We start from the raw sequence: 22,393 nt of genomic DNA, 5'->3' as shown, positions 1-22,393 counted from the left end.
AAGGTGAGCCGTAAATCCTCCTGTCATTGCTAGGCCCTTCCATGCTTCAGTGAATGTGTGTGTGTGTGGGGGGGTGTTTGGAGGGAGTGGGCTAGGGGAGGTGGGAAGGGAACTGGTGGAGGAGGGGCACTTCCATCCACTGGTTCTGGCCTCTGTGAGCCACACCAAGACCCAGGCCCAAGGAATTCAGATCAAAGATTTCTTCCTAGTGGGAAAAGCCCATGAAGGAGGCCATTATGGAATGCACGCTGAAGGTGAGACATGGGGCAAGGGGTGACAGACAGGCTCATGAGGGCGCATGAGCCTCTATTTGTGTACCCAGAGAATTCTGACCAGATTACCCCGCTCCCTATCCACCTGTGTTTGAGTCTCAGGACCTCTGCATTACTGCCCCGGCCAAAAAAAAAAAAAAAAAGTCCCAAACCTCCTCCTCAGTCTCCACAGATCCTCTCCTTCAAGCGTGTGCGTCTGGAGGGTCGTTCCAAGGGGACTGGAATAGCGTCAGCCGCCCACCCACCGCCACAGACACACGCTGCAGCCCACTTGCTCTCCGGGCGCATCAGAGAGCAGGGAGAGGCGGCGACGAGGTGCAGACAGGTGTCTCCCTCTCCCAGCCGCCCGGCCCCGCCCCCGCCTCCACCGGCCAGGCCCCGCCCCCACCGCTCCCAGGCCCTGACGGTCACTGTCGCCGGCAGCCTGGCACCCGGAGGAGCGAATTGTGCAGAGACAAGGCGCGATCTGCCCCAACCATGGACCGGAAGGTGGCCCGAGAATTCCGGCATAAGGTCAGAGCTGCTAAGGGCGCCCCCAGCGCCCCGGACCCCTCCATTTTCCAGTGGGACCTGAGGGCTCTGGGTAGCCTGGGATCCCTGATGATGCCGGTAAAATGAGGGAGCAGGCCTGGGGCTCCGGTGTAGGAACTACGGATCTGATCTTTGTCCCTTCTGCCTCTGCCCTCCACGGGCTGGGACTTCTTTGGAGTTGGAATTCCTTCCAGCCCTGGCCTGAGACGGGACACTTCTCTGAGATGCCCCATAGTGGGCAAATCCCCCAGCTCCTGGCGCCCCAGCTCAGTTGGAGCATGTGGAGAGGGTGGGGGCAGTGTCTGAGAGGGAACTGCATGTCTCTCTCTGTATTTTGACCTCAAAACGCTTCAGGGAGCCACCCTCTTCCCTGCTTAAGGTCATTTCTTAGGTCTCCAAGAAGAGAAGCTGTTGAGGAACTGGTGCTGGCCCCGGGGGCAGTGGGAAGAAGGGGGGTGTTCCAGAGAGTCAGCCAGACCCTTCCCCAAAGCCACATCTCCCCCTGTGGGTCCCACTGGGACCATCACTGAAAGCTGCTGGATTTCACCCAGGGAATTTCCAGAACAGTTTCCAGAGCTGTGCCCGGGCCGCTGAGTCCCTGAGACCAGAGAGGACCATTCAGGAGGGCCAGGTGACCTCCCCACCAGGCCTTAGGATGCCTCAGAGCCCTAGGGTGAAGCCAAGGGTGCCTGGAGCTGCCCACAGGCCCCGCCTGAGGAACTCACAACTGTGTGTCTTTTCGCCCTCCCAGAGCCCAGAAGGGTCCTGTCTGTACACCAAGCCTACCCACTTCTCAGGCCTGAGGGTAGAGCTCAGATAGGCAAGATCAGGGTACTTAACCCCTCTCTCCCCACAGAGAGGCCCAGGGGAGCCAAGGAGCCAGCCAGTGCAGGGCCACAGGGGCTGAGCGCCAGGAGCTGGGGTCAGTCATTCACTTCATAAACATGTTCTGAGCACCCATTCTGTGCCAGACCCACTCTCTGCCCTCAAATTGTTGGCTGTGTGCATGGGAGGCAGACCCTACACGAGTAATTACCTGCAGCTGGGCTGCTGAGCGGGAGCAGGGCCGGGGGGGGGGGGGGGGGGGGGGGGGGGGGCGATCAAGGTTTGCTGGGGCAAAAAGCGGGCAACTCATACATTCCTAACAATGGAGCCTTGGGCATCCTGGGGTGAGAGATAGCTGGGGGAGTGTGAGGCAGTGTTCACTGGTGTACCCTATTGCAAAGGGACATGAGGGGAGAAATTTCAGCAGCAAGGACGTCCGGTGAGTGTAGATTTCACACAACCCACTTGAAAGGATCACAACCTCAGGTCCCCCACCCCAAGGCTCAGGCTTGAGTTTCACTTTCCTGCCCCTGGGCTGAAAGTAAGGCCGGCCCTCTTTTGCCTTCTCCCTGGTGAGTACTAGTATTCGCCTCTTTTCAGAGAATTAACTCTGGGGCCCCAGAGTCTGCGTCAGCCCCTGGGTTAGCTCCCGTTCCTCTTCACCAGGCCCCGAGGGCTCCAAAGGGCCTCAGGCCTCTGTGTTTCCCCCGCCCCCGCCCTGCTCTTCCTCATCACCAGTCATTACCTATTAATGCCCCTGTGAGTGAAGGCGGGGCAGGCGCCATGCTGGGCAAGGCCTGGGCTGGACTTTGTGCCCTGCAGCTTGGGAGGCTGCTGCAGCCTTCCCCTCCCAGGCTGGAGATCATTCAGGAAGGAAGAGGGAGAAAGGAAGAAGTAGCTGAGGATAGAGAGGGGCTCACAGGTATAGAGGGTGAAATCAGCTACTTGCTGTCGATTGCTTTCTGGATGTTCCTCCTTGGTGTTTCACAGCTAATTGACCCACTGGGAATGATTTGTAATCTAAACCCATAGTGCCTTAGAGGTAGTGTGTGGTCCTGGACAGTGCTCTGTGACCTTGAACCAGCTATTAACCTCTCTGTGCCTCCGTTCTCTGATTAAATGAGGATAGCAATAATATTTAACTAGTAAGGTTACTGTGAGTGCTGGAGGAGAGCTACACATGTGGAAGGAGCTTAACTCGACCCTGGCACTTAGTGAGGCCTCCACAAATGTTCACTGCTGTTGTCTATTATCTGGGGTTGCGCAGAATTAGGTTCAAATTGCAACCCTGTCAACTCATAAGCCACGTCATCCTCCAAGTGTCAGTCTTCTCAGTTATGAGGTGAGGTTATGGAATTCTCAGAGGAAGATGGATCAGAGGTGGGGGGGGGGGCGGGGGGGAGGGCCTGGTAGGCCATGGTCAAGACTCTGGGATTTAAAAAGAAAAAAAAAAAAGACTCTGGGATTTGTTATGTGATGAGAAACCAGCGGGGGAGTGACATGACTGATTTACATTTAAAAGGAATTACTCTTAAGATCTGAACATAAACTTCACAAAAGAAGCTAAATGAAAGGCCTATAGGCATGTAAGTAAATGCTCTACATCATTAGCCAATAAGGAGATGCACAGTAAACAATGAGATAACATTTTACATCCTCCAGCCTGGCTAACATGGGAAAGACTAACAATAACAAGTATTGGTGAGGATGTGGAACAGCCAGAGCTCTCATACGTTGCTGCTGCAGTGAATACAAAATGACACAACCACGTTGTAAAATATGTAGCTCGACAGTTTCCTGTAAACGTTAAACATACATTTACCACATGAGCCACCAATTCCACTCCTAGTTGTTTACTCAAGGAAGTGAAAATACATGTCCTCAAGACTCATACATGAGAAATGGATGAACAAACTGCAATGTACCTCCACAGTGGACGATCACCCAGTCATAGGAAGGAGCACACTATTACTGCACGCAACGACACAGATGAATCTCAAACATTCTGCTGAGTGAAACACAGAGAACACAAAAGTATGTTCTGCATGATTACATGTATGTAAGGGGATGGGAGCGGGGCTAGCGGAAGAGGAAACTCTGAGATGATGAGATGATTTGGGTGGTGGTCACACCAGTGCAGAAATCTGTTGAAACTCATTAAACTGGACACTTAAAATAAATATTTTTTTTTTAAAAGAAATTGCTCTGACTGCTGGTAGAGAGCAGGCTAAGAGGGCCAGGAGAGGAATCCAGTTAGGAGGCTCCTACAGTAGCCCAGGATGGAGGCAGGGGCTTGGACTATGGTGAGGAGAGGTCAGAACCAGGATACATGGTGCAGCTATTCCTGTGGGCTTTGTTGATGGGTTGGCTGTGGGTGTGGAGAGAGACATCAGGGTGATCTACATTTTGGGAAAAGGAGCAAGTTGGTGGAGACAGAGTGGGAGATGGTGGAAACGAAGCGTTCCATTTTGGATGTCTTAAGTGTGAGATACCTATTAGACCTTCCAATGGAGCGGGGAGTGAGAAGGCCAGTAGCGGAGGGAGTGTGAAGACTGGGGAGAGGTCTGTGCTGGACACAAGTCTCAGTGAGTCCTTGGGGCGTGAATGGTAGCTCAAGCCCCGAGACCAGACCAACGAGGTCACTTAGGGAGACAACGCAGATGGAGAGAAGACTCGGGAGACCCAACCTTTAAAGGAGAAGGAACAGCAAATAAGACAGGAGAACCGGGAGAAGGGAGCATGGTCAGCTGTGCCAAGCGCTGGATCAAATGCTACCAACTAGTGGGCAAGATATGAGTCTTTTGAAAAGATGAAGGATAATAAAACAAGAGACAAGCAACCCCAGCACTCTCTGGGATGCAAGCCGCGAAGGCCTGGGAAGGATGTGCCTGGGCCCATTCATCCCGCCAACATTTACGGAGGGCCCACTCTCTGCCCGCTGCTGAGAATATAGGCTGTGAATCATCTATTCTTACCTAGTTTTATTGAACAAATACTGAGTACTTACTGTTTGTCCAGCACTGTTCTGAGCATTTGATCACTAATCACTCATGCATAACTTTAAAATTATAAATCCCTCATAGAAGGATGAAATCCTATGAGACAGATACTTGAATCCCCATTTTTCAGATGAAGCAGAGAGATGCAGACCTAGATGGGGAAGGAGCTTGTTGGCCTCACTCCCCACACTCCCCCCAGGCCTGGGCCTGGGCCACACACACATCGGTGGGGACACAGGAGGGTAAGAGAGAAAGTACAGCACAGCTCGGTGGGTCCCAGGGAGGGGTGGGAACAAAGTGTGCGGAGAATGACAGGACAGTCTTTGTGGCGGAGCCCGAAGCAAGGCTGGACCGAGGAGAGCTGACATTTGAGCCGAGGAGTCTTAGCGGTGGAGGAAGAGGTCACAGAGGAAATGATGCTGGCACCACCATCAATAACAGCTAATGTTTCAGGCCAGCCACTCAGGTGGGAGCAGCTGGCCCATCCACCCGCAAAACTGAAAAGAGCCTTATGAAGGGGCCACATAGAGGGAAGGGCAGGAGCACATGGGCCAACAAGGCTTGTTCACACAGCCTGAGAGGAGCAGCAGCCAGAAGCCAGGGCTCCCGAAGGCGAGGGGAGGGAGGGTTCCCCCAAACAGGGGCAGCCATGGCCCAGACAGCATCTGCAGCCTCAGGTCGGGGAGCCTGCCTTAAGGTGACCCAGCGTGGTGGGAGCCAGAATCAGAACCCATTCCCTTTCTCCTCACCCCTCCCCACCCACTGCTGAACTCAGGCAAAGCTTCCTGGGACACAGGGCGTTTGGTGAAGGCTGGCGAGTGGGTCTGGAGGTGCAAAGGAAGAGATTCAGCACATGTTTTGGGGCCCGGGGCACTCTCCTAAGTACTTTACATGCATTCACTCATTTAATCCCCACCATGGCCCAAGGTCGAGTGGAACAATATGCATTATTTAATTGGTTCTTGCTCTCTTTTTCCCTCTTTGGCTGGGTGCACACATGGAGTTGAATTTGCATGAGCTGAAGGTATATGCTTCCTCTCTCCGGAATGGCCAGATCACACAGAGGAATGCCAGGAGTTGAGGCTGCAGTGGGCCCAAGGTCACACCTAGAATTTGCCTCTTGTGCCCCAGACAAGGGGCCTGAACCCCCACGTCTCCCTGCCATATAGGCCTGTAGCGCAGAAATAGTTGAGCATCAGCTAGAGAATGAAGGCAACCAGACACAAGGTCAGACACAAAGTCAGCAGAGGTGAGGGGGTGAGGGGAGGTTGATGTGATAAATAGACCTCCCAACAGTTATTTGTAGATGGTGGCTCCTTAGGATTTCTGTGCCCATCATTGAGAAGGGATCTAAGAAAAGGAAAGGCTTTCTAGATATAGTTGGAGAAAGAAGACACAGTAGGTACTCAATAAATGTGTATTAGACAAATAAATGCATACCAAAAAAAAGTTATATCTGGGAAGTGGATACCATGTGGTGGTCTAGAGAAAGCAGAGGTTTTGGAGCCAGCGGACATAGGCTGAAGGCTCATCTCTGCCACTTCTCTGAGCCTCTGTTTATTCATCTGTGAAATGGGGATAATATTGTCCATCCACCTCAGAGCATTGTTGGGAGGTTAAAGGCATTACGTGTAAACTTCCTCAGACGTGGTAAGCAGTCAGTAAATAGAGTCTGTCCTGAATGAGGGATCCAGGCAAGGAGGGGCTCAGCTGGGAGGCTGGTGAGGAAGCTCCAGGCTGCGTGTGGTCAGGAAAGACTCTGGAAGGAGGGGCTTGCACTCCCCTTAAGCAAAGGCAGGGTTCCAGGGAAGGAGGGAAGACAGCCCATCTTGTGTGGGTCTGGGACTTACTCTTTGGTGACAAGCTGAAACTGAGCTAACAGGAGAAAGATCCAGGAGGCCATGGCAGGTGTGTGCTGAGGAGATGGGGAGGTGGTCACCCAGGACTGGGCCAAGAGGTTGGAAGGAAGGTTCCAGATTAGAGCAGCTGGAGTTCACTTGTCATTCAGTAGACACCACTGAGCGCTGCCTGCCTGTGTGCACTCCCCTGAGTACAGGCGCCTCACTGGTACCTGAGTGCAAGGTATCGGGCGAAACCCACCCAGCTGATCTTCGGTCCTCCTGCCGAGTTTGCTAGAACCCAGACCCCAGGAGGAGGGGATAGACCACATGAGTTTTAAAAATTATTTAGAAAGTGAAACTTGAATTATGCCGGTGACATCACTACCTGTCAGGCTTCTAGAGAAAGTTCCATCTTTCTCAGTTGTCTTTCTCGGTGCCTTTGAAAGCCCAGAGAGTGAGGTGTGAGTGTGTGTTTTCACGTGGGTGTGGTCTGACAATGAAGCCGAGACCTTTCCAGATGGTTTGCCAAGGACCTCCATGTGGCTTGATCACTTAGATTTGTATTTAAAGAGGATCCCACATAAACCAGATGTGTTTCCCCAGCTGTTATGGTATATAGATAATTTTTTGAATGGACACATTGAAATGATAGAGGGAGATGGTTCATTCTGAGTGAGTCCGAGTCCCACTTAGGAAACAGTGGAGATAACCCTGGAGAAGGAGGGCCGGGCAGAACTCAAGACCAGGATTTGAGTGACCGAACTGGTGACATCAGGCTAAAGAGCTGAGTTTGGCATCTGCCTCAGAGGACTGGTAGGCTGTGATTTCCGGATGCTGTGGTCAGCATTGGAGGGTTGCCAACAAGGATGGGGACCCTGGAACCCCAGGACCAGGCTTTTTTTCCACAAAGACCGTCTCCAGGTGATCTGTGGTTGACCGGGAAGGAGAAAAACAGCATCCTAGACTGTAACACTGGAAATTGCTTTTGTCTTCTACTCCTACTTTCCACCCAGAGCATCAACGCTGCCTGCCTACCGAGGACAGCAGGAGGCATTTCTGCAAGGAGGGGTGGGAGAGAGCAGCAGCCTTAAGGCCTCAGCCAACAAGAGATTCTCTCTCCTCGCCTTCCTCTCATGCGCCCCCACAGCTGAAGTGGGGCTAGGAGCCATTTGGTCAGAAGGTCCTCACTCAAACCAGAGCAGATGGGATTTTTATGCTCCTTTGGAGAGCAGAACATCCATGGTTCAGTCATTCAAAAGAGTGTTTTCTCACTCATGATGAATCAAGCCAAAAGGGTGGGGCCCAGGGTGTTGGGACAGACTTACCCCAGAACCCCTGAGATACTCATAAAAAGAGGCAAAGCTGTGCTGACCGTCCTCTGAGGACCAATGGGGAGAGGGGGCGGGGGGCTTGCAGCTGAGGCCCTGGACCATGTTGTTGGGCCTGGAGGCTGCAAGAGGGAGGGACCCAGTGGTCCCTCCAGTCTCTAACCTTGCCCTCTCACTCAGCCTCGGGCTGAAGAGGAGCCAAGGACACAGTGTGTAGAGATTCGCACTGAGCTGTCCCAGGGAGTGGAGCTCGAGGCTCCTGGGCCCCCAGCTCCCCTGGGACTGAGGTGCTAATGAAACAGCTCCTGACCCTGACCTTGGAGTCCCAGCCATTGACGTCAGCAAAGATGAAATAAGTAACCTGACTCTCCCCCTAGAGCAGGGAGAGCAGGGGGAATATTCAGGGACCTGGGGAGGGGAAGGAGTGGCCAGAAGTCAGGTCCAACCAAGCTTAGGCCAGCAGGGACGGTGGAGTTGCCCCTGGCATCAGTGACACAGGAGAACCCGGAGGTGGGGTGCTCCCAGCCGGTGGGATGTGCTATCTGAGCGAGTGGCCCAAATCCTTTCTGAAAGCAGTTATCCGGCACTATAGCCGCTACCAGGTAAGATCAGGAGCCGACACGGCTGTGGTCACCCTGGACACTGAGCCGCAGCACCGCTGTCATGGGGGCGTATCGCGGTCATATATGTGCAGATGCGTGTGCGCCCACCTTGGGTGAGGCTCAGCCTGCCACATCTGGATGTGCAGAGTACTGTGGCCAGGCCTGGGTGGTCTGCACAGGTGTGATGTGTTGGGGTCAGAGGGCCAGCCTGGCCTGTGGCTTTCCTCCTCTCCCCACCACCCCAGCCCTGAGCTGATGCTGCAGAGGTCCCCAGTGGTGGTTTCCCCCTTCCTGGGATCTGCAATGGGGGTGCTGGGCCTGCAGCTGTAATTCTGCTCTTGGGTTTTCCAGGTGGATTTTCTGATTGAAAATGACGCCGAGAAGGACTACCTCTATGACGTGCTGCGGATGTATCACCAGTAAGTGTGCTGCGTCTAGCTCCTGTGGGCCCCTGGGTATCTCTGTCTGCAGGGAGCCCTGGGACGGGTTGTTTTATGACAGGAGGACCGCCCCCTCCCATCCTGGGGAGCTCGGGGGTGGAGCAGATGCCGGGGACGAAATGGACACATCATTCACGTGTCTCGGCAAGTATTTGCACAAACACTCTGTGCACGGCTCTGTACTAGGGGCTGGGGCATAGGTGTGAACATGACCGACTGGTCGCTGCCCTCAGCTTGCTCACAATCCGATGGGGAGGGGGCATCAAGTAGCCAGAGAGGCTCAGTAGAGTGTGCCTGCTGGAATAGGACAGGACATGCCAGCTGGACCCAGCACCTGCGTCAGATGTCTCTTAGGACCCACCTGCTTTTTGATTCATTCAGCATACATTCATAAGCTCCTGCCACTTGCTGGGTACCATGCAGAATCCGGTAATGAATAAGACCTACTTTCTTTCCTCAACTAGCTCATGGCCTACAGAGGGGAGGTGGACACAACATTACAAATGCAAAAAACTCTAATATAAGTTGTAGCAAAATAAGTTCTGCATATAATTAAAAGCAGTAGAAAAAAACTCAAAGCAGGATGTGAAGAAAGGGAGTTTTTCCTTTCTAACCATGGGGGAAAGGACCAAAAAGGCTTTAGCGCGGGTTTGAAGGGTAAGAAGGATTTTGGTAGGTGGAAATACCAGGGAACGACATTCCAGGATGAAGGGTCAGCATTAGCAGACCGAGATGAAGATGGGAAAGCACAGGTGTGACTGGGAAGTGACAAGTAAGTAATCTGGAGGAATAGAGCTCGGGGCTCGTGGAGACCTTAGACAGCCAAACCTGGAGCAAGTCCCTGGAGAAGGTCAGGGAGGCCCTGAGGCTGCCAGGGAGAATGGAGTGTGTCCTCTGGGCTGCAGGGAGCCATTGAAGCGTTCTGAGGAGTGACTTACATTTAGAAAAGACTAGATGAGAGTGAGCAAGTTGGCAGGCAGCTGGAGAGAGGCAGGCCAGAGACACCGAGGGCCTGACAGTGTGAAGAGGAGGCGAGGGAGAGGTATTGTGAAGGTGGAATTTACAGAGTTTAGCTACAGGTTAGAAGTGGGAGACCAGGGGAGAGGGGAGGGGTCACCGCCATCTCACAGGAGGTTTCCTGTCTGGAGAGGCCCTGGGCTTCGGAACTGGGAAGAGTGGAGTTTGAATCCTGACTTGATTTCATTTGCAAAATGGGTTCATAACCCCTACCTCACCGGTTTCCGTGTGATGCTTACATGAGAGAACAAAGTTCTTCTGAGACAGGTTGCCCAGAGGTAGGGCTCTGGGCTTTTCAAGATTCTCCTCAATTCCAAGGCCTGGGCCCAGTGTGTGTGTGTTTGGGGCGGGGGGGGGGGGGGGGGGGGGGGGTGGGGGGGGGGGACCCAGTCCAGGACTGCTTTCTCTGGGAATCTTTGGGTCTCAGAGGTCATGGTCATCGGTGAGACTCCAGGTCCCCCTTGTCTCTGCAGGACCATGGACGTGGCTGTGCTTGTGGGAGACCTGAAGCTGGTCATCAATGAGCCCAGCCGCCTGCCACTGTTTGACGCCATCAGGCCCCTGATCCCGCTGAAGCACCAGGTGGAGTACGACCAGCTGACCCCCCGGCGCTCCAGGTGCGGAGGGAGCCCCCAGGCTAGAGGCACGGCTGGGCGAGGTCACCCTGGGATGGACAGGATCCCTCACTAGTGGATGGGGCAGCACTGGTGGTCAGGCCAGAGCTGGGCCATCAGCCACCTCTCCTACGGCAGGAAGCTGAAAGAGGTGCGTCTGGACCGTCTGCACCCCGAAGGCCTGGGCCTCAGCGTGCGCGGCGGCCTCGAGTTCGGCTGTGGGCTCTTCATCTCCCACCTCATCAAAGGTGGCCAGGCAGACAGCGTCGGGCTGCAGGTGAGCAGGCAGAGTCCTCAGGCTTCCTGCCTCCCCCACTCACTTGCTGGGCTGTGTGTCCCCCCACTCACCTTTCTGAGGCTTTGGGAGAGGAAGAGGCTGCCGCATCCTGATAGACTTCTCTCAGGCTGCAGGCAATCACCTGTTTTATTGCGTCCCATTGGGGACATGGCTCCCCCTGATGCTGCTGCAGCTGCTGCTGCTCTTCCCCCCACCTCCCCTCCTTCCTAGTTACGTCCTGACCCCTGAAGCTTTGGACATGTAGCCTTATACTGGGAGGCAAAAGGAAACACTATGTAGTATCCGAACTGTCCTGGCTTTGTAGCTGTGTGACTGGTGAAAGCACTTAACCCCGTGCCTCAGTTTCCTCATCTGTAAAATGGGAATGATGATGATGATGATGATGATGATGACACTATCCACCTCATCGGGTTGTTAAGAGGAGAATTCATATTATGAAGTACTTATAACCGTACCTGGCACAAGTGCTCCCATGCTTGTTAGGTAAGCAGAGAGGGAGATTGAATAAACCCCTGGGATGTGCCAGGTAACACGCTCACAACCAGCCCTCGTTATACGCCTTGGCTGTATCATCCCGTTCCCAGAGCTGATAGCGACTCGCTCTTGACTGGTGTCACAGCCAGCAAGTGGCAGAGCCAGGATTTGAACCCAGGTCTCCTGACTGCCAAGCCCAGGCATCTCCCCTCGGGGCCCCGCACCTCAGTGTCTGAGCAGAGATGGGCAGACCTCCAGGGCTCGCTCCTGCCGGAGCCCAGAGCTGTGTTTTTGTATGTCCAGATAAAAGAGGCCCTCCCACCCCCTCCCAGGGCTTCCAGCATGTTTGTTATCAACACCCCAATCCGGGCTGCCAAGCCAGGGGCTTTAGGGGCCTGAGGGGAAGGGTACAAGACACCACCGCAGAGTGGGAGGTGGAAACGGGGAGCTGACAGACACCGCTTTGTTCTAAATCCCTGTCCCACGGCTCGCCGGTGGCGGCTGAAATTTCAGCCGCTTCATTATTCCTCTCCGGGGCGCACATTTTCCAGCCCAGAAACGCGGCCAGGGAGGAAGCACAATGAGCGCCTCTCCGGGCGTCCGTGGAGGCCCCCTTTTTCCAGGGCGAGCTCTCCTCCTAGGACAAGCACTTCTCAGCGATGCCTCCGTGCCTGGGGGCTGCGGGCCATTTTAATGAAACAGCTTTATCTTCCCGCCTGTTTCTCAGGCTCAGGCATTATCGACCCTTTCTCGGGCTGGCGGGCTCATCTCTCCTTTGTGCCGCTGCCCCTCAGATCGTCATTTCTCTGTGGTCCTGGCACAAAGGGCCTTTTGCAAGGGCTCCGCGCGGGAGCCAGAGGGAGAGGAAAGCTGATCCAGCAACCTGAGCCGGGGGCTGCGTGGGAATCGTTCTGCCTGGGGTCCTGGGCAGGTTCCCTTTAGCAACAAGACAGGGCACTTCACTCAGAGGAGCTGGGGAAAGCGTCTGCATCCATTCACCTGTCTGGGTTCATGTTTCCGGGGAGCTCTCCTGCCTGGATGTGGCCGGAGGAAGATTCTGGAAGGCAAGGGAGAGGCATGTTCAGGCACAGCCTGGCTGGACTGAAGGTCCTGTTGATCTGACCTGTGAGGCTAGGCCCCTGGGTTGGTGGGCTTGGACCCACCCATAGGACCTAGAACCTGGAACCTCATCTCTCTGCTCTTATCCCCCTACTGGAGATGTTTTAGTGTGTGTTTTTTAAAGTGTATCCTGGCTGAACCTACCTCTTTGGCCCTGCACAGGGCGGTCTGTGCTGCCCAACCTGCTATATGGTCCAGAGCTAGAGAATGATTCTGCATCCGTGGTGGTCCCAGCCATAAAGTGGACAGAGCAACCCCTGCCTTTCCTGTGGGGCTTGAGGGCCCTGACAGGTGACAAGGATCCAAAGAGGGCAGGACGCAGGGAACTGCAGCCAGGCTTGGCCAGGCGCCCTGCTTTTCGGTCTCCAAACGCCCACGAGCCAACACTTGGGGTCTGTCAGGGAAACCTGACTTCAAATCCCAGCAACACTGTTTGCTGGCTGGGTGACATTAAGCAAGTGGCTTCACCTCTCTGAGCCTGTTTCCTCGTCTGGTTAACAGAGACGCAGAGTTGTGAAAAGTCGGTGCAGGAGCTAGAAACTGTTCTCCTTACAGGAGATGGCCCCAGAAACCTAGACAGTTCTGCAGTGAGTCCCTCCTCGTGGCACCTTTTTGAACCCCTTGCCACCCCTGCAGGCCCCTGAGAAGATTAGGGGGGTGTCCGGGTGTGGAAGGGAAGTGTTCAGGTGGCAACAGTGAGAAGGTGACTCTGTGGCGGTGCTGTAGGAGGTAGGAGTTGACAGTCCCTCCTGGACTGTCTGCCCGCCCAGTCCCCAGGCCCCACCGAGAGTCAACATGTACCCACTACTCTCCAAAGGGTCAGCACATGTGGTGTGAGCCAAGCCCCTGCTGACGTGTGCTGGCTCAGGCTGGAGAGGGGCATCCAGGATCCGTCCCTGTTTTATGGCTAATGGCTGTGTGACCTTGGACAAAACATCACCTCCCTGGGCCTCAGTTTCTACTGATGTCTGAGGTTCCTTCCAGCCCTGCAGTTATTAAATGAGGAACTTCAACTTCAAGCCTGATCCCCAGGGCCAAGGTACTTGGAGGAGCCCATGGCAGTGTCCACTGGGGGGCAGTCTCACCACCCATCTGTATCCCGGCTGGCCCCGCAGGCCCAAGTGCCCCCTATCTGTCCCTGAATAAGGAAGGCTGAGTCCTGAGAAGAGGGATCTGATCAGAATATTTAGAGCTCAGGTTCAACTAATAATAGCAATAGCAACCAGGTATTTATTATTTGTGGTGCCAGACGCTGGCTGACTTTATATGTACACACTCACTTAATTTTCATAGCAACCACATTTCCCCATTTCACAGATGAGAGACACACGTTCAGAAAGTTCAGTAGACATGCCCAAGGTCACACAGCTAATAAGAGCAAGAGCAGGGGTTTGAACCCAGGCCTTGCAATGCCAAAGCCTTTTGTTCATTTGCTGTTCTTTGCTCACGCCCAGAATGGGAATTCAGAGTCAGGGCAGTGGCAGATTAAATGTCCATTGAGTTTCCATAGTGTGGGGAAAAAGGGATCGCGCGTGTGTGTGTGTGTGTGTGTGTGTGTGTGTGTGTGTGTGTGTGATGTGTGCTTGGATCAGGAGTCCTGGCAGTTCCCCACCCCGACTCCATTAAGCTGTTGCAGGGAAGCCTGCTCCTTGGGGTGGGGTGGGAAGAGCTGCTTGAATCTGTGTGAAGGGTCACCCTCTGCATGGATTCTGGAACCTGCTGGTACCCCAATGGGGTGAAAGGGACACCAGAGTGAGATTACAGAGCCTTGAATTCTATTCCCAGCTCCGCTACCCACTCTCTGTGCCCCTCTCCCACCATCTTGGTCTCTCCATCTGTGAAACAGGGTGGCAGAAAGACTCCTGGGAAGTACCACCGTCCTGGGGTCCCTCCAGCTGTTGGAGGGTGGGTGGGTTGTGACAAAGCACTAGGGCACATAGTTAGGCCATCGTCCCCTTTCCTGGAGAGCAGGCCCAGGGCATCTGGCAGTGAACCTGCCCAGCCACTCGATGCTCCCTCAACCTGTGCCTGTTCCCTCTGTCTGTGGCCAAGGTAGGGGACGAGATCGTCCGGATCAATGGGTACTCCATCTCCTCATGCACCCATGAGGAGGTCATCAACCTCATCCGCACCAAGAAGACTGTGTCCATCAAAGTGAGACGTGAGTGAGGCCAGAGGGCGGGGGAGAGGCGGAGGGAGGGATCGGGGTGGTGCTGAGGGTGGAGTAGGATGGTAGGCAGCAGGGAATCAGCTCCTGGGGCAGGAGGGGCGAGTAGAGGAGCCGTCCTAACCCCCGTGCCTTTCTCCCACAGACATCGGCCTGATCCCTGTGAAGAGGTGAGCAGGACCCTCCTCTGCAGGCAGACGCTTCCCTGTGGACTCAGGGTCCTGGGGTTTGGCTTCCTGTAGGCCAGCACTGCCCCTGGGCCAGCGGTGACTGGGGGCTCCCGATGGGGCAGATCTGGACTTAGGGCCTGGTCTCTCAAACATCTCTAATGACCCCCCCTTCTCATTTCCTTTCCCATCAGCTCTCCGGACGAGCCCCTCAAATGGCAGTATGTGGATCAGTTTGTGTCAGGATCTGAGGTAAGGGCCAGGACCACCAGTGATGGGGTCTGGATGGAATGGTCTTCAAGGAGGGGCCTTGCTCTAGGGATGTGCCCTCAGGGGCTTCACACATGCCCCTGTGCATCCAGAAAGCCCCTGTGGGTGCTGGGCCCTCAGCCAAGCCCAGCAGATATAGACCTCTCCCCAGGGACAGAATGGCCATCAGACTCACACAGGAATAGTAGTGCTTGTGCGCTCAAATGGCCATTTGCACACATGTGACACCTCGTGACCCTTATTCTCTTTCCTCCAGGGCGGGCGGAACATTCTGGGCTCCCCAGGGAGTCGAGAAAACAGGGAGAAGAAGGTCTTCATCAGCCTGGTGGGCTCCCGGGGCCTTGGCTGCAGGTGGGTGGCGGGCATGCCCTGGGGCTCACTCACGGCCAGCAGACCCCAGGAGGCCCCTAATGCCTCGCCCTTTTCTCACTGCTGCTTCTGAGGAAACTTTTATCCACTGGTGATGACACTTCTTGGTGCCTGGTTTCCCCTCTGAGTTTCACAACAGGCCTGTAAGGTCAGGGGGACAGCTCTTAACAGGACCATTTTACAGATGAGGAAACTGAGGCCCAAAGAGGAACCATGTTCTTCTGGTGGGACCTCAAGCCACTGTAAAGGCCTCTGTCCTGCTGGTCATCTCTGTCACTGTTCCCTTGTTACCTGTTGCCTTGTGGGCTTCCTTAAGGGGCAGCCAGGGAATTGCAAATAGGAATTAGATCACACGATGTATTGTTGTTAAGCACGCAGGACTAGGGGTCAGCCCCTTCTCTGCCACCTATGAGCTCCAGAACCTTGGACTAGCTATTTAACCACTCTGAACCTCAGTTTCTCCCTCTATAAATTGGGGATAATAATATCCACATTGTGAGGAGGAATGAGATGACAGAAGTACCAAGCTTAGTGCCTGGCAAGTAATAAGCAGTTGGTAAATATTAGCTACTAGAGGCCCGGTGCACGAAATTCGTGCACGGAGGGGGGTTGTCCCTCAGCCCAGCCTGTACCCTCTTCAATCTGGGACATCCCTCTCACAATCCAGGACTGCTGGCTCCCAACTGCTTGCCTGCCTGCCTTCCTGATTGCCCCTAACCGCTTCTGCCTGCCTCTCACAATCCAGAACTGCTGGCTCCCAACTGCTTGCCTGCCTGCCTTCCTGATTGCCCCTAACCGCTTCTGCCTGCCAGCCTGATCACCCCCTAAACCACTCTGCTGCCAGCCTGTTTGCCCCCAACTTCCCTCCTCTGCCGGCCTGGTCACCCCTAACTGCCCTCTCCTGCAGGGTTGATCACCTCCAACTGCCCTCCCTTGCAGGCCAGGTGCCTCCCAACTGCCCTCTCCTGCTGGCCATCTTGTGGATCCTGTGTCCACATGGGGGCAGGATCTTTGACCACATGGGGGCAGCTATATTGTGTGTTGCAGTGATGATCAATCTGCATAGTACTCTTCTATTAGATAGGATAGAGGCCTGGTACAGGGGTGGGGGCCAGCTGGTTTGCCCTGAAGGGTGTCCCTGATCAGGGTGGGGTACCCTTGGGGCATGGGGTGGCCTGAGTGAGGGGCCTGTGGTGGTTTGCAGGCCGGTCACGCCCCCTGGCAACGCAAGCGGAGGCCCTGGTATCTGGAATTTATTTTCCTTCTACAATTGAAACTTTGTAGCCTGGAGCAGAGCCAAGCCTGAGGCTCCCTCCGAGGCCCGAAGCCATTTGTGTTGGGGTTACAATTGAAACTTTGTTGCCTTAAGCGGGTGGGCCCGGCCAGGGTGTGTGGAAAGCTTTGCTTCCCCTGTTGCCGGCGGCAACCCTGGCCTCCTCTCTCAAGCTCCATTCTGCCACCATTTGTTTGAATTTGTTTACCTTCTATAATTGAAACTTTGTAGCTTGAGTGAAGGCTTAGGCCTGCAACGGCTGGCAGAAAGCTTGGCTTCCTCTGTTACCTAGGAAACCTTGCTCTCTGTGGCTGTAGCCATCTTGGTTTGGGTTAATTTGCATGCTCGCTCTGATTGGGTGGTGGGCGTGGCTTGTGGGTGTGTCGGAGGTATGGTCAATTTGCATATTTATCTATTATTAGCTTAGATTATTACTTAAGTCATCCTTATTGTTTCCATTCATTCACGTTTACTCAATACTTTTCTGCCAAGTATCCTATCTAATAAAGAGGGAATATGCTAATTGACCATCACAAAGATGGTGGCACCCACAGCCAATAAGGAGGGAATATGCTAATTGACTGTCACGCCCTCAAAGATGGCAGCACCCACAGCCATAAGATGGCGGTGCCCAGTCCCCTCAGCCCCCCAGCTGCCCAGGTCTGGCCCGAGTCACAAGCAAGCCTCAGATGTTGGCTGCTCAGCTGCCCAGGGCTGCCTGAGGCTCAGGTAACCAGGGCCTGCCGAGGCTTGAGCTGCCAGCAGTGGCAGCAGCAGAGGTGTGATGGGGGCATCGCCTTCCCCTGATCGCCGGGTTGCCTCCCGCCCCTGAGGGCTCCCGGACTGTGAGAGGGGGCAGGCTGGGCTGAGGGAACCCCCCTCCAGTGCATGAATTTTTATGCACTGGGCCTCTAGTAAATGATAAAAAGCCCCTCCTTTCTCAGAGATTGCAGCCTAATATCGAATCCAGCCACATAAACAGTTACAGGAATGAATGGCAAGGTTGCTAATGGAGCTGCATTCTGCATCATGGATGGCAAATATGTTTCCAATCCTATGCTATCTCTAATCAATTAGTAGTGGCTGCCTGGTGTACTGTTTTGAAAAGAACTCTAAGGTTGCATCCAGGCTTGGTGGGAAAGAGTGCTGTGATCGATTAGTGATGTCTGCCACATCTGGGTGGGGAGAACAATAGTGCAAATGCTTCCCTTGCTGTAGGTGTTTTAGAGCATTGAGAAGGGAGCAACTATCTTAATCTTAGGATAGAAGAGGAGTTTAGTTAAAGCCTTGTAGAGAAGATAGCATTTGAGCCTTAAGGGATGAATAGGAAAGTGCTAGAAAAGGAAACAGCACATGTGATGTATTGGGTGAGGGACTGGGTGGGGAGGCAGGGGTCACAAGTAGTTGTCTGTGGCTCTGGCCACAGGTAGACAGTGAAGAGCCTTGGGTCCTGAGCTCATGGGCGACCTGTATCCTGAGGGACCAAAGCCTGGAGACACAGGCAGAGGGAGCATAGCACTGACAATGAGCAAGCTCTGAAGGCAGAGGCTCACCTGCATTTCCCATCTCCTCCACAGCATTTCCAGCGGCCCCATCCAGAAACCAGGCATCTTCATCAGTAATGTGAAGCCTGGCTCCCTGTCTGCCGAGGTGGGGTTGGAGGTGAGTGAGCCTGGGCCAGGGTCAGACTGTGATCACACAGTGATGGAGGCACACGTCTTCCCACACAGCCCTCTCTCGGCCGTCACTGGCTGATGATTCCTTCCCACCTCCTGAAGGGAAGTGTCACAGAGAGGGTGGCATTTGACCCTTTCTACAGTCTTCTCCAGCTCTGAGAGCCTTTAGTCCTGAGCTTGGAGATGTAGTAATAATGATCATTGAGTGTTGACTGGATCAGACAGTGTTCTAAGCCCTTTAAAATTCATGAGCACTCTGAGAATTAGGTACTGTCATCATCCCCATTTTACAAATGAGGAAACTGAGACCCGGAGAGAGTATGTGATTTTTCCAGGATCAGCTACCTAGAATGGTAGAGCTGTGATTCAAACCTAGGTGGCCTGATTACAGAGCCAGAACTTGTCACCTCTACTTTGGCATATTACTTCCTCTTTTTGTGCATCAGAATTCTCTCCTATAAAATGGGGTGACAGCCTTCCTTCTAGAGTCATTGTGTGAATTAAATGAATCAATACACATGCTTAGAACTGGCATATAGTAAGGCACCGATGAATGCTAGCTACCAGTTATGACTCAGCACAGCCTCTGCTATATGAGAAGTCCAAAGGCTCCTAGGTCTACATTCTGAGTGTTTAAAGCAAATGTCATAAATTCAGCCAAAGGAATGACCCTCTAGCAATATAATATTTGGCAGCTGATGAAAGACATGAGGCAGAGGGACCCTGAGAAGACCCCATCAGAGCTTTCCAACGCTCTGCTCATGAAGGAGAGCTGAAGTGCCGTCACTTGAAAACCCAACGTCTGCCCTTGAACCCCAGGGTGAACCTTTCCTTCAGACAAGTGAGTATACAGATAGTGCAGGCACGCTGATGCCTCTCCGTTTCTCCACCAGGCAGGGGATCAGATTGTCGAAGTCAACGGCATCGACTTCTCCAACCTGGACCACAAGGAGGTGAGACGCGGGATCTTCACCAACTGGCTGTTACACCTCTGCCCTCCACGTCTCACCCCTCCCCCTGCCACAGTGTCTGAAACCTGTGCTCTCTAGAGGTCTGGACTGCTCTGGTCTGTCAGGCCTCAGCTGACTGCCCACCTGTCCCCACAGGCCGTGAACGTGCTGAAGAGTAGCCGCAGCCTGACCATCTCCATCGTAGCTGGAGCTGTAAGTCCAGAGTGAGCTGGTGGGCCTCCATGACCCCTGACCTCCAGGCCCAGCCACTCAGAGCCCTGAGGTCTGCCACACACTCCCGAGAAGGGCCAAGAGTGTCACTGTCCCTGAAGCTCTGACAGAGCAGAGGGAGAGGGTCTCTGCCCAGCCAGGGCACGTTTGGGTCAGAGACAGCAGGAACCACAGTGAGAAGACAGTCTTCATCTTGGCCCCCAAGGCTGTGGCAGTGGGAGCCCAGGTTTCCCAGGGGACTGAGCATGGGGCCTCTTTTCTTCCCACGAGGGCCGGGAGCTGTTCATGACGGAGCGGGAGCGGCTGGAAGAGGTGAGGCAGCGCGAGCTGCAGCGGCAGGAGCTTCTCATGCAGAAGCGGCTGGCGATGGAGTCCAACAAGATCCTGCAGGAGCAGCGGGAGATGGAGCAGCAGTGAGTGTGGCCAGTTAGGACGCCCCTTCCCTATCCTCTCAGACCACATCCGCCTTGCTTCCTGCCCGTTGTGTCCTGAGCCGACCTCATCCTCTCCTCCGAAGGCCTGTCCTCAGACCAGATGGGTCCAGTGGTGGTCAGCATAAGCATCCCCTGCCTCCAGGCCACCAGGCTCCTCCCTCCTTGCCAAAGAGAGCCCCTGATTTCCAAGACCCAGGAATGTGGGGTTGCAGTAGCTAACATCTGTTGAGTACCAATCATGTAGCTGTCACTGTATTACAGCCTCATGTATGGTACTTATGTCATTTTCACAATAGCCCTGTGAGATGGATGGTATTAACCCATTTTACAGGTGAGGAGACTGAGACTCAGAGAGGGTAAGCCAGTTGTATGCAAAGTCACACATGGCCAAGCGGGGATTCACAACAGGCAGTCTAGCTGCCCCATCTGTGATGATAAGTCCCCCTGCCACACATGGAATGGTTGAGATGATGGGTTGAGAGAATAAACGGGGCAAGCAATTCATACATCAAAAACAATGTCAAAATCTAAATCCAGGTACATTCTAGGAGCTTTATAAGAATTTGGACAGGGATTTTCCCATCTCTCCCATCACAGATTTGGCCTGGAAAACTACCCCTGCCCACAGCCCTGGTCTTGGGTAGTCACCCAGCTTTGTCCCTGGGGTCTGAGGCCCTCTTCCAGGAGAACCTCCCTCAGGCCAGGCCCTGCCTATCATCAGTCACTTTGGCTAAGTGTTTGGAGGTGGGCGCATAGTGTGGCCCACTCTGACCTGCACTCCGGCTCCGGCAGCACAGAATCTCTGCTTAGTGGTGCCAAACAAACCCCACAGAGCACACGACCAGCATCCAAAGCTGGCCCAGGCATCCTTGGAGGGGAACCTGAAAGAAATAGAACTTTTTCCAAATCAGGAGTTAGCTACAAAGAAGAGTGAACTTCCCTTGCACAGATTTCAGCATGCCAATCTGCATTCATGTTTCAGAAGGAAAAAGGAAATTGCCCAGAAGGCAGCAGAGGAAAATGAGAGATACCGGAAGGAGATGGAACAGTGAGTGCTCCGCCCCATGCGTCCACACACACGTGTCTGTGTGTGGACATGAGTGTGCTCTCGGAGTGTAGCCAGCCAGAGGCCACTTCCAGGCCCAGTTTACCTGGCCCTCTTGTCCCCCGGTGGATCCTCCTTTATTTTTAGCCATTCCATAATCCTAGTGAAGCCCAGCCCATTCAAGTAACTAGAACATGGTCTTACATAATTGCCAGAGTAGCATTCACACTCGATTTACAATACAAGAGCCAAGGACTTTGTAGTCTTCACCACAGCTAGAATCACATGGTCTCTCCCCAGGCTGGTTGAGGTTTCCTTATAGCAGGGGTGGGGAACCTTTTTCAAAATATATATATTGATTTCAGAGAGGAAGGGAGAGAGAGATATCATCAATGATGAGAATCATTGATTGGCTGCCTCCTAAACACCCCCCACTGGGGATCGATCCCACAACCTGGCACGTGCCCTTAACCGGAATCAAACATGGGACCCCTCAGTCCGCAGGCTGATGCTCTATCCACAGAGCCAAATCGGTCAGGGCATGGGGTGGGGAACCTTTTTTCTGCCAAGGGCCATTTGGATATTTACAACATCATTCAAGGGACATACAGAATTATCAACTTAAAAATTAGCCTGCTATATTTGATCAAACATTTAATCAACTCACCCCTGACCTATAGGCAGAAGCTGGGCCCGTGAAGGTTCTGACTCTAATCACAGGCGTGGGATCTTATTTCAGGATCGTGGAGGAGGAAGAGAAGTTCCAGAAGCAGTGGGAAGAAGACTGGGGCTCCAGGGAACAGCTGCTCTCGTCTAAGACCATCAGCGCCGAGATGCACCCAGTGCCCCTTCGCAAGCCCAAGTGTACGTATCATGGGCTGGTGGGTGGGGAGAGAGCTCCCTTCAGGGGCTAGGAGGCTGGGGGATGGTCCAGGCTGAGATGCCGGTCCCTCTTCACTCACCACCACCTCCCCAGGTGAATAGCCCTGGCTGTCGGGGCTGCATGTGCTTCACAGAGGGGCAGCCATGTGCCAGGGCCTGTCTGCCAGGGCATTGGGGTTGGAGGGATCTGTCTGCCCTCCTTGTCCTCGAGGCCTGCTGCCAGGCTCTCCCCCACAGCACAGACACAGGCAGCTGGACCCTCCCGTGCCCGTGGGCTGCTGAAGAGGGATTGGAGAGCCGTAGGGGAAGTGGACTGCTCATGGGATTATCTTAGTTTGTTGGGTGTTGTATCTTCTTCCTGCTTGGGTCTGAATTGGGGCTGGGGTGAAACAGCAGCAGGAAAGAGGGCAAGGGGCTCACATGAGAGAAGACTCTGGTGGTCCAAGCTTGATGGGCAACTGTGGGAGGTGCTTCCCTAAAGTGACCCTACCATCTGCATCCCTGGGCATGGACCCTGAGAGGCCCCTCCACTCCAAGGATGGAATCAGGACTCCCAGGCACCAAACTGC

At 54.0% G+C, this 22,393-nt stretch overlaps 1 protein-coding gene across 1 annotated transcript in view; it reads left to right on the top strand.

The window, feature by feature from the left end:
• Positions 1-749: 749 nt before the first annotated feature.
• USH1C (USH1 protein network component harmonin) overlaps positions 750-22,393 on the top strand; it is a 45,978-nt gene continuing 24,334 nt past the window's right edge. Inside the window, exons 1-14 of the mRNA XM_054725688.1 lie at positions 750-785; positions 8,750-8,817; positions 10,329-10,472; positions 10,608-10,746; positions 14,413-14,521; positions 14,673-14,697; positions 14,889-14,946; positions 15,221-15,315; positions 18,184-18,268; positions 19,176-19,235; positions 19,389-19,445; positions 19,734-19,876; positions 20,880-20,945; positions 21,682-21,806. Of these exons, the coding sequence (XP_054581663.1) occupies positions 750-785; positions 8,750-8,817; positions 10,329-10,472; positions 10,608-10,746; positions 14,413-14,521; positions 14,673-14,697; positions 14,889-14,946; positions 15,221-15,315; positions 18,184-18,268; positions 19,176-19,235; positions 19,389-19,445; positions 19,734-19,876; positions 20,880-20,945; positions 21,682-21,806 (1,210 nt within the window). The remainder of the gene's footprint in view (positions 786-8,749; positions 8,818-10,328; positions 10,473-10,607; positions 10,747-14,412; positions 14,522-14,672; positions 14,698-14,888; positions 14,947-15,220; positions 15,316-18,183; positions 18,269-19,175; positions 19,236-19,388; positions 19,446-19,733; positions 19,877-20,879; positions 20,946-21,681; positions 21,807-22,393) is intronic.

This window comes from Eptesicus fuscus, chromosome 13 (assembly GCF_027574615.1).
Source record: "Eptesicus fuscus isolate TK198812 chromosome 13, DD_ASM_mEF_20220401, whole genome shotgun sequence".
NCBI lineage: Eukaryota > Metazoa > Chordata > Mammalia > Chiroptera > Vespertilionidae > Eptesicus > Eptesicus fuscus.
Note: the sequence above shows the minus strand (reverse complement) of the source record. Positions and strands in the feature narration are given on the sequence as shown.